General features: G+C 51.9%; 1 protein-coding gene across 1 annotated transcript; it reads left to right on the forward strand.

Annotated features, from left to right (window-relative positions):
* The first annotated feature begins 4,804 nt into the window (after positions 1-4,804).
* On the forward strand, positions 4,805-7,604 carry LOC101756806 (probable trehalose-phosphate phosphatase 6). The gene is made up of 8 exons (XM_004973349.4): positions 4,805-5,257; positions 5,370-5,510; positions 5,623-5,694; positions 5,837-5,938; positions 6,048-6,101; positions 6,209-6,310; positions 6,406-6,717; positions 6,910-7,604. Exons 1-8 carry the CDS (start codon positions 4,952-4,954, stop codon positions 6,973-6,975), a joined length of 1,155 nt encoding a protein of 384 aa, XP_004973406.1. The 5' UTR covers positions 4,805-4,951; the 3' UTR covers positions 6,976-7,604.
* Positions 7,605-11,863: the final 4,259 nt, after the last annotated feature.

The raw sequence follows: 11,863 nt of genomic DNA on the forward strand, positions 1-11,863 counted from the left end.
CTCTAGGGTAATATCCAACATATACCCAACTCCTTCACATGGTAATATCCAAAAGTCAGATTGTTTTCTTCTTCTTGTTCGTTTTAGTCATGAAGGAGCATGATCTTCTACATCGAGTCATCTTAGTCTTTGGCACGGTTTGTACACTATTAAAGTGTTGGTTACCGATTGGGAAACTTTGGTCAACCCGGTTTGACACACTTAAATATCAAATTTCACGAATCTAGTTATCATGTCTATATATTGGAATATCAGGATCCATCCTACGTTGTTGACCTCTTTAAGACACCTTTATAACACTATCAATTCAATTATATGTTATCAAATATTTTAGCCTGACATCACCATATCTTAAGTTGCCATTATATATTATTTTCTATAACCGACAACAAGCCTATACGGAGGTATACACCAATTGCAAAATGCAATATACAAACTATTGAGCCGATATATCTTGTTGAGATTGACGAAATCATCACCAGCGTCTAGCTATTGATTGACAAAATGCACTAATGCAAAGAGTTGAAGTGAGCGTGTTCCACCAAAAAGAACATAGACAATTTAGGTAAGTTTAGTTCGCGGGTGGGATCATTTAAATGCACAATATACATCTTTTTCATAGATTTGCAGCAACGTAAGAACATACTCCCTCCGTTCTAAATTGTAGGTTGTTTTGGTTTTTCTAGGTTCATAGATATTATTATGCATCTAGACATACACTATATCTACATGCATAATAATATCTATGAATCTAAAAAAACCAAAAAATCTACAATTTGGAACGGAGAGATTAACATATGTTTAAACTTCAACTATATATACATTTTGTCGGATTGTTTACATGAGATGGTTTTGTCTAGGTCGCTCCGAGCATGGATGTTTTAAACTTTTCCTGCCAGCATTTTTGAAAGTTTGTTAGAAGTTTCAGTATATATCCAAGAGCGAATATGGTGAAGCGGAAGAAAAGGAAAACTAAAAAGACATGATGACTAAATCGATTAAAAAGCTATCCAACTCCAACAGAAAGATGCCACTCGCTTTCGTTTCGGGTCATCACACGCAGCATCATCGTGAACCGAGTCTTCGTGGCTAGAACGTGTTGGGGTTCCTACAAATTTTGGGCCCCGGCCTAGCTAGCTCGACAAACATGCAGAGGGCTCCATGCTTGCATGCCTCAATTAATGCAAGGTGAAGCTAATACTAGCAATGTCGTCATCACAGCGTGCAAGTGCAAAGGTACGTGATGGAAGATGCATGATTCGTAGACACGATGATGGATGGGTCAGAGAGACGCTAGAGACATGATCGGCCGAGGTAACGATAAGGATTCCCATGCATGCGGCCTTCCCGATTCTCCGGGAGGAAGAATGTGGCCATGCTCCATCCATGCCGGCATGCGTCAGTCATCAGAGACGACGACTCAGATCGAGTTCTTTACGCCCTCCCCAAAGGAAGAAACCAAGCAGTCCCGACTCCTAGGCGACGCCACACACGCTGATCGGTCGGTGGACGATGGGATGCACTGCGTCGCCGTAGATTCGAGAGCTACCAACCTATACTAGTGGTAGCTACTTTCAGCCTATACTTGCGAACGAACATATGAATCATCATCGATGGATGATGCCCAATAATTTGCACCGGCACAAAGAATAGTTTCCCGTGGCCACACATGCCGTTGCTAGCTCCACGTAAGCAAACAAGCATCGCAAATATTCGGCACCTAGCTCCATCATCGACGGCACGTTAACGTTGAGTACGTGACGCACTCCCGTTCGTTCTCGCTGGATCGGAGACCTACTAGCTCGCCACTGTATCGATCGATCCATCCGGACGGCGGCCGCCACTGTATCGTCGAGGCAGTTAGGCGTCTGTTTACGTCGAGATTCCATCGCCGCTAGCTCGCCGGCCGGCCGGGCATCTTTAGCTGCCAACCATTGAACGAACGACGTACGCCCTAGCTATAGTTAGAGAGAGTACCGAATGACTTGGTGAAGGTGAAGAGATGGGGTCCCCTTAATGCAAAGAGAGGCGCACAGGGCACGCGGCATCATCTCCAGGCATGCTATATATGTTGCATTGCATGCCGGTAGTGGACACCAGCTACTGGTGCTGCAGCGAGCGACAAGCCAGCGGCCAATGTTGCCGGGAGCCCGGGAGATTCCCCGATCCAACACGTAGGCGCAAGGAGACACCCAGAAACGCGATCTCGAAGCAATCATGTCCCGATCCATGCCGCAGTAGGGACCAAGCGTACGCGCACTACTCATGCATCTATACTACGCCCCATATTTTATATATTTCTATAGCAAGTGATTCGATGGGGTTTGTGTGCAAGCTGCAAGGTGGCGGCTCCACAGCCAGCTACTGTGCACCACGACCTGGCCCCTGGGAAAGCGAGTAAGGAGTAACTGACAGTCACAGAGGTTAACCTAACTGTCCCCTGGCCTGTTTGGTGAAAAGAACCCGTAGATTATTGGCGGCACGGCATGTGGTCGCTGGGGCAGACGACGAGGGGAGAGATTGCGTTGGGCCGTTGGCGATGCCCGGATCTCTCGTGCACATGTGTAAGACATGCACGCAGGTTTGAGGCCCGGTAATCACCGACCAAACCGTGGGGCTAATAACGTATTGTGCTACGACGACAGCTGCTTGCTCGACCTATCTTATGTTTAGATGATACTACACAGACATAGATAGCATATCTTGTCAGTGCAAAGCTAGTTTAATTAGATTAGATTTTTTTTTTGTCACGGGAAGGGATCGGAGTGCTCCTAAACAAGAGTACAGATGGCAATGATTTAGGGGATGTTAGTACCTGTCACATCGGATGTTTGATACTAATTAAGAGTATTAAATATAGTCTAATTACAAAACTAATTGCACAGATAGAGTCTAATTCGCGAGACGAATCTATTAAGTCTAATTAATTCATGCTACAGTAACTATTTGCTAATGATGGATTAATTATGTTTAATAGATTTGTCTCGCGAATTAGTATAGGAGTTCTGCAGTTAGTTTTATAATTAGCTTATGTTTAGTCCTCCTAATTAGCGTCCTAGATGTCAAATTCGATGGACGATCAAGAGAGACCATGGGAAAGATGGATTAACAACAGGCGCTTCTTGAATTGTCACTTGTACACATACAAGCTTGGCAAGTCCCGCAATCATCGGGGACCAACCGCCTACGTTAGCGCCGACAGAGATGAAGAAAAAAGAGTTACTTATGGAACGAAGGGATGAAGAAAAAAGAGCTAGCCGTGCGTGTCGCCGACAGAGCACGCACATTTTGGGCAACCAAACCGTGTGCCGCGCACTGCACGTCGCCACCCGGTCGCATGCAAATGCAATGCAAACTAGGTATCCGCATCCTTTTGGGTACTCCTACGTACTTGTGTAGTCCCTCTCGCGCGCGTCACCGGGTCGACAACCCACGTTGGTGACAGGCATTCCGTTTGGCCGGCGCGGGCGGGGACGTGCGCTGGACGCCGGGCGTTGCATCGACACGGACACGGCCTTACGCGAAGGGACGACGGCAGGTATAATTGGTGCTAGCTAGCTAGCTAGAGGAACAAACAGCAGTCAGGCGGCCGACCAGCCGTGTCGCCACCCGCGCGTGGTCGGGTCCGGCTCTGTCCGATACCGACACCTCCTTTGAACTTTGACGCGCCCCGTTCCGTGGGCACAGTAGTGCGTGGCGCCCGGCACAGGATCCTGGCCGCCGTTCCGTCGCTGTTGCAGGTGTCGCCAACAGAGTATACTATGCATCGAATGCTACCGATAGGTACTAGGAGTATAGTATACTATTACCAGCCTAGGTAGCAGTAGCTGGGGGACCCGACGGTGGTGTACGTGGAGGCATGCGCTGCAGCGTCGCCGCCGTGCGCCGCATCTGCGTCTGCATGGGCGGGACGACGACAGGATCGGAGAGGCCGGCATGCACCGTACCAACCCCAGGCCATGACGCCGGGACAAGGGGCATGCGGCTAGCAGGGATCCGGAGGCACGCGCGGGAGCGGACAAGCAGAGAGGAAGAAGACTACCCCCGTGGTGGTGTCAGCGGAAGGTAGCTAGCCGCCACGGGTGTCCTCGTGTGGCCGCGCGCGCGCCCCACGACCGCGCACGGAGGCCGCGCCCACAGGGGTGCCGCCACGGGGGAGCGACCGCGCGGGGTGTCACGAGGGGGTGCTGCTGGCTCCGTGCACACGCGTCGCCGCCAGGGGCGCGCGCCGTGTCCACCGGCGTCCCCGTCCCGGTTCCCTGCACTGCACTGCACTGTACCCCGCGGCGCGCGCCCCTGGGTTTGGGGTTCCCTCCCCTCCCCCAACCCGTAGCCGCGCGTCGTCCGTGGCCTCGCAGCGTCGCATGCAGGCAGGGCTCGCGTCGTGTCGTGCGCGGCCACGGACGTAACCGTGTGCGCGTCGGACGTCACGCGAGAAAGCAGGCTCGCAGACACGTCGCCCATGCCTTCGCACACCGCAATGCACGCACGTGTGGGCCCTGCGGGCATGGCACGAGGGCCACCTGCCTTGCCATGGCCCCCCGCTAGCAGTGGCAGGGCTACCTGAGCTGGAGACCTGGACTCGCGACCATGCGCCAATCCCCAAGCGACCGAGGTCTGGTGGTGGCCCGTTGCTGCTGCTCTACGACCGGGACCGGGACACGGCCCCACGGCCTCCGGACACCCCAACGCGGGCCCCACGGCCATAGATTCGCGCGTCGCGCTCTAGCCAGGCTTCGGCGCGCGCGCCCCCCAACTATAAATACCGGCCTCCCGCCTCGCGTCCTCTACACACACACCCTCCTCCTCATCTGCTCCAGACTCCAGTAGCAGCTGCGTCGCGCTAGCAGTTGGCCGGCTCGGTTCCGCACCAGAGCCTTCCTTCCATCGGGTCATCGGAGCAGCAGCTCTCGCTTCCACGATAGCGCTCTCCCACCCGTGCCCCCCGACGATGACGAAGCAGGCCGTCGTGGTCCCCGTGACGCCGGAGGCGGCCGTCGCGGTGCCGCCCAACTCGGCGCCGCTCTTCCCGTACCCGCCCCCGCGGGCCGCCGCGCCGGGGGCAGCCGTGCGCAAGAAGTACCTGCAGATGGGCGGCGGCGGCGCCGGGACCGTCGGCGCGGGGGCCGCCGGCGGCGGCGGCCCAGGGCGCATCGGCGGGTGGGTCGAGTCCATGCGCGCGTCCTCGCCCACGCACGCCAGGGCCGCCGCCGCGCTCGCCGCAGGCGTCGACGTGGAGCGGCACGCCTCATGGATGGTGCGTTCTGATCCCGTGCTTCTCATCGATTTGTTTGCTGCAATGCCTGGCGCCCAGAACAGTCTGTGACGTCTTCTGAAATGCGCTTCCTCTGTTTCGGTGGATCGAGCAGGTGGAGCACCCGTCGGCGCTGAGCAAGTTCGACCAGGTGGTGGCGGCGTCCAAGGGCAAGCAGATCGTCGTCTTCCTCGACTACGACGGCACGCTCTCACCCATCGTCGACGACCCCGACGCCGCGTACATGTCGGACACGGTAAACTACGCATGCTTCTCTGCCGGCACCTATCTCCTCTTGCGAGTTCCCCTGTTTCACTCTCGTTTCGTTCACCTGCATCCTCTGATCACAGCTTCTTTTCTGTGCCCAGATGCGGCGGGCTGTGCGGAGCGTCGCCAAGCACTTCCCGACGGCGATCGTCAGCGGGCGCTGCCGCGACAAGGTACCGACCATGGATCACATTAGCCGACGATGGCACCCAATGCCATCGACCGATCGATCGATGCAATCACGGATCGAGCACGCACGCCAATCGCCACGCGCATCATCTCCACACTGAATCTGAAAAGCAAGCTTGCTTGCAGGTGTTCGAGTTCGTGAAGCTGGCGGAGCTGTACTACGCCGGCAGCCACGGCATGGACATCAAGGGCCCCGTGAAAGGCTCCCGGCACACTAAGGCCGCCAAGGTACCCGTCGCGCCCCTTTCTTCTTTGCCACTTCCGCGCTCGCCGGGCACCACCCGAAAGGGGGAACAAGATACTTATCTCACCCTGCCGTCCGTTGTGTGGCTCACAGGCCAAAGGCGTTCTCTTTCAGCCGGCCAGCCAGTTCCTGCCCATGATAGAGCAGGTACCGTACCAACACTCCTCGTCCTCCCATGGCTACCTGCTTTCTTTTCGATCATCCATCCTATTTGCAATGCTCTCAATTACTCGATTCTGTGGTGTTTTTGTTAGGTGCACGAATCTCTGGTGGAGAAGACCAAGAGCATACCTGGGGCCAAGGTGGAGAACAACAAGTTCTGTGTCTCTGTCCACTTCAGATGCGTCGACGAGAAGGTAAGTGTTCCAGTGGGCCAATGCAACAACGTTCCTTTCACACATCTTCTTCGTGTTTCTAAAATTCCTGAATCTTTACTGTAATTACGCTTCAGAGCTGGAGCGCATTGGCGGACACGGTGAAGTCGGTGCTCAAGGACTACCCGAAGCTGAAGCTGACGCAGGGGCGGATGGTGTTCGAGGTCCGGCCCACCATCAAGTGGGACAAAGGCAAGGCCCTCGAGTTCCTCCTCGAGTCGCTCGGCTTCGCCGACTGCGCCGACGTGCTCCCCGTCTACATCGGCGACGACCGCACCGACGAGGACGCCTTCAAGGTGCTCCGCAGGCGCGGCCAGGGCGTCGGCATCCTCGTCTCCAAGCACCCCAAGGACACCTCCGCCTCCTACTCCCTGCAGGAGCCCGCCGAGGTAAGTCCCGTCCACCTCACCCTTTTCTTGTTTCTTCTCCCGGGGCGGCGGCGGGGCCACCGGGCGCCGTCGGTGTCACCGGCCGGGCTAGCCCCGAGCGCCGCCGTCCGCTCCTGCCGCCACTTGCCCGCCCGCGACGCTGACATTTATATTCCTTTGTCGCTCATCTCTCTCTGTCGCTGTGACGTGCAGGTGATGGAGTTCCTGCTCCGGCTCGTCGAGTGGGAGCGCCTCTCCAAGGCCCGCCCCAAGTGGTGATCGGCGGCGGCGACCGCCGCCGGCGCCGATCGCGAGGAGATCGGCCGATCGATTGCCAGACGGATTTGGTATATATATTATATATATACATCTTCTCTTTGATGATTAAATTAGAAGAAGGGAGGGAGCCGGCCGGCCGGCCGGCGTATCTTGGTGTCAGCGTGTCGACGTACCAGCTCCCCCCCGCGTGCGGTGTCGTACGTTAACCCTACCGAGGTCACTGTGCACGGCGCAGTCATGTGCGCGTCCGCGACGGGGGCCCCTCCCCCCTTCTTTTAACGGGGGGCGCGCCCTGAGGTTGCCGGGAGGTAGAAGAAAGCTTCGGAAGCCTTAGCTTTCACCGGGCCCCTGGCAGGCTAGAGACGATGCGATCTGGCTGCTGCGCAGCAAGGCCAAACAAACAAAAAGGAAAGAAAGAAATGTACGTGCTGCTGCTGCTTTAATTTGTGTAATTTGTCTTGTTAATTAGTGTGGCCGCCTGAATTCAGATTGTGTAAAAGAAATGGAGATCCAGCTACGTACGGGAATATATAGTAGAAACAAATCTCAAGTCTTTTTTCGTGGGAAGTCTACTGTGTTCATGGATGTCTCTTGTTCTGACTTCTGAGTATACACACATACAGCTTCAACAGGAATTGCACAAGGCTCCTCTTGGTATCATCTCTATTGACTTTCAGTGGTCTAGAAGGGCCGTTGGAACACCGAAAAAGGCCACACAAACCACCTACTGCATCTAAACGCAGGCGGTGGCCTGGACCTTGTACTGCTTTTTGGCTGGGAGCTGGACATCCATGCCATTGCCAGCCACTCCCATCCATAGGATGTATGTCCCTCCCTGCTGGACCACCCACCCCCACCCCATTGCATACATGCTATGGTAGCAGCAGCTAGCGAGTGCAGTGTATGTTATCTGCTCAAAAGGCTTTCCTGAAAGTTGCCTGCTTTCTTGTCAGCATTTGGTTTTTTAAAGGCCGGGCGCCTGGCTGAGGGAGCACGATCGATCTGTCCGTTTGGCTAAGATATGATTCCTAAAAGGGATATTCTAGAAACTAGGTCAAGGTAGGGCGTTAGCCAAAGGAGAATTCGACAAGTGATGCGCAAGTACGAGTGGACCTCCACCATATCACACCTCCTCAACTGATGATAAGCTACCTCTGCCAACTACTACTCGCGGTTAGTTGCTTTTGGATTTTGGTTATATGATTACGGCCGCATTCTCATGAACACCACACCGCAGCGTATGATTAACGGAATTCTTAGTCCAATTTTAGTTTATAGGACAACTTGGATTCAAAATGTTAGATGCTTCCTCAATCAGCATGGCATGGATGGAAGCTAATTCGCGAGACGAATCTATAAACCTAATTAGTTCATAATTTGACAATGTGATGCTACAATAAATATGTGCTAATCATGAATTAATTAGGGTTAATAGATTCGTCTAGCAAATTAGCCTTGTACAATTGGTTTTATAATTAGTCTATATTTAATACTCTAAATTAGTATCTAAACATTCGATGTGATAGGATTAAACTTTAGTCCGTGGAACCAAACATCTCATCGGAGGGGTGGCTCTTTTCTTTTGTGAAATACGGCGGGGATGTTCTTTGTTCAAACTACTTTTTTCTTTGTAGCAAATAACGAGCAGAGAAAGCCACCTAGCAAGAGGCTAGCTGTTGCTACCATACAGTAAGAGTTGTCGTGAGTCAGAGTCATGGGCTCATGGCGTAAGGCCGTGCAAGACTTTTCAACCCCTGCTGTCATTCTCTGCAGGTCTACTCATCTGGTCGACAGATCAAGGCTTCTCTGTTATGATCGAAACGGACACATAACAAGGTGAAAAGCAAATAGGGACAATTGTCACTGTCCGAAAGAAGGTCAATTTCGCCTTTTGTAATTCAACAAGAGCCAAAATATGCACATATATATAGAAAATTCTGATGTTAACAGAAAAACAAATCAACTCCAACTGTTTCTACGCTTCACCATGACACTGCATTTTTGATAAACTTTTTGCTATACACTTAGGTTGTTTTCATGGTGGCCTACACTAAAATATTTTAGCCCTCGGATCTACATCACACGATTCCTTCTCGGGTTTGGGGTCCATAACATTCAGATTTTTACTAGACCCCATCGTTTCAATTTTCAATCGTATTTTTTTAGCTTATCAGTCATAATCAGTTCATAGTATTTTTTAAAAACACATTATTTATTTAATGTAACTTTCACGCACTCTCCCGTTTAAAATCAACAGTTTGCACCCAGCCAACAGACATGTATCATAATCACATTGATACTGATTCTTGATTTAGTGAAGAATCGCCGATGCCCGCCATTTTAGTCCATAGATACTCTTCTGTTTCTGGTTTCGATCTATTCGAGCCGCCTTTACTAGTTTTCGAGACTGATTAACCAGTCAACATCTTTTTTAAAAAAATATGAAAAAGTCATCCAGTCCTTTTCAGTTGCGAGGGAACATCCGTCGAATTCGACAACAGATTAACTGCTACGACAGGAAAAGAAAAGGATCCAAAGCCACCATCTGGCCTTCAAACAAAAACTGAAGCCACAAGTACAGCTTTCCCAGCGCTTTCAAGCAAACCTCTCTGTCGTGCGTCTCAACATCCTGATGAATGCGTGTGATTATGAGCTGATCCCTTGCTTTCCGCTGTCCGTAGATCTTTATTTGCCCCCAACTCTGAATAGGTAACTGAACATCTATCCTCATTCAGTTCCGGCGAGGTATCATATCATTGGCCGGCGAGCACCTGGCCGGGAATAACCGGTCGACAGATCATCCCCCTCCCCCCACCGTCACCTACTCACCTCCGCATCGTCAGCGCCCGGACCCCGGCCGTGGTTTCTTTCTATGCCGTCTCCCTTTCCATGTCCTCCACCGGTCTATCTAGGTGTAGCAGGATAAGAGTAGGATAAGTCGCCGTGGTGTTCGTCGTCGTCGTACACCCGTCGCCCATGGATCGATCGGTCGCGAAATACTAGCCGTACAAGCCAGGACTTTTCGGCATCGATTCTGACGAAACGTTTCGGTTCTTGATGGCGCGGCCGGTTCCTGTCGTGGTGTCATCTCAAGACGGGGGCCCTGTCATCAGAAGCTTCAAACAGTCATCGCTTCCTGCACACTGCTTGCAAAGTGCTCGATTTAGCTCGTCTCCCATTATCTCTCTCTGAGCGAGATCACCGTACTTGTGCGTGTGGACCGAACCACTGAAGCTTTGATCAGCAGTTGAAACTGCAATCACTGAAGAACTGTCACTGTTTGTGTTGCCCATAAGTTACACGAACAGTTAGCTCAGGAGGAGTGCATGCGTCCGGCCTATAGCTAGTTTCTCAAAGAAGTGTCACCACGCACCCAGCCACCCACAGGTGAAGCAATCATTACCAGCAGCTAGCACAAGAGCTAGCTTTTCTTCTGTTCCACCTGATTTTGATCCAAGACATTATAAATCATATAAACTACGCCAGAGAAAACAACATCACGCGGGGAAGATCGATAGATGCACGCACGGATCGAATCGCACACGTGTAAATGCAAAGATATATGGATATATATATATCCTGCTGCAGGATCCACATCTGAAAAGGAAAAGCTTAAAATCGACGGCGGAGCGATCCGATCCGGGATCACCATTGGCCACCTTGGATCCCACATCGAAAGGCGCCAAGTGGAATCTCGGATAATGCCAATTATTTTAGCCTTCTCTTCGGAGAGGACATCCTTTTCGGGGAGCCAATGCAATTAGCTAGCTAGCGGCGAGAGGGACGGCGAGGCGCCTCCACTAGCCAGCCAAGCCAGCCATCGACACACACCGTGCTGTTGCATCTGCATGCGATGTGGAGGAGTCGTCAGGTGAGGAGTTGGATTCCACCACTTGGGTTGTTGGGCTGGTGCACTCGCAAAAAGCACACTCAGCTCGAGGAAGAGGAAGAAGAGGCAGAATGCTTCCAGTTGCTTCTCTCACATGTGTGGGGACGGAATGGCAAATCGACTAGCGATGATCGGTGGCCAAGCTACGAGTAGAGTAGGAGGGGCATGCACACTCACATATGACATAACTGGCTGGTATGTGTTCGTGCAGATCTTTCTCCCCCATTAGAGTAGCCTAAACCTAGGGCATCTCCGTGTGTAGTTTAAGAATTGCTGGTTAGGAAGAACATTCCCATGCATTGAGGCCGGGGGTAATCATTGTGAGCCTCCTCATGCGCGCGAATATTAGGCTGGGATGAAAAGGACGCGCGCTTTAAATTCGGAGGCACTTTTTGTTTTGATCGTCCAAAGTTGGTGGTGTAGCGAGTGAGGCGCCTCACGGAAATGTCTGCCCATTGGGATTCAAGTGGATTTTATTATTGCAGCGTGCATTCATTCAAGTCCCTTTAGTTAACTACTTATAAAAATGCGATGGTTGTTGCATTCTGGAGGAAAAGATACAGCATTCATCGGAAAAATAGATTCAACTCTGAAGAAGGTACGAGTCGGATCCCGGGTTGGGTTGGCTAACCCATCCCTTTCGTTTGTGTGTATGTGCGCTTAAGTGCTTGGACGTCTTTACTGGATGGTGCATTCTCAGATGCATCAGTTGGTTTAAAAGCATGGATGCTTTGTTTGTTGAAGGCGTCGACGTGTTGCTCGGTAGGAACCAGCTACAGTAGCAAAATTCATTATATATGCCCGTTCTTTTTCTAATAACGGAAAGAACATCCGGCTTGAACTCCCTCAGGAGGATCAGATCACATATTATTACATGTACTCCCTCCATCAATAGATTGATAAGAAAAGTGAATGGTCCTCTAGCCTAGTGGTTAGAGCACATGAGTAGTACCCAACGGGTTCGGGTTCGACTCCCCGTGGGAGCGAATTAAACGGGTC

This window comes from Setaria italica, chromosome VI, assembly GCF_000263155.2.
Source record: "Setaria italica strain Yugu1 chromosome VI, Setaria_italica_v2.0, whole genome shotgun sequence".
Taxonomy (NCBI): domain Eukaryota; kingdom Viridiplantae; phylum Streptophyta; class Magnoliopsida; order Poales; family Poaceae; genus Setaria; species Setaria italica.

Excerpts from the sequence above, each read along its gene's own strand:
- LOC101756806 (XM_004973349.4), top strand. The coding sequence starts at position 4,952 with ATGACGAAGCAGGCCGTCGTGGTCCCCGTGACGCCGGAGGCGGCCGTC. Across the intron at positions 5,939-6,047 it reads GGCACACTAAGGCCGCCAAG|GCCAAAGGCGTTCTCTTTCA; the intron begins GTACCCGTCGCG and ends TGTGGCTCACAG. Across the intron at positions 6,718-6,909 it reads CCCTGCAGGAGCCCGCCGAG|GTGATGGAGTTCCTGCTCCG; the intron begins GTAAGTCCCGTC and ends TGTGACGTGCAG.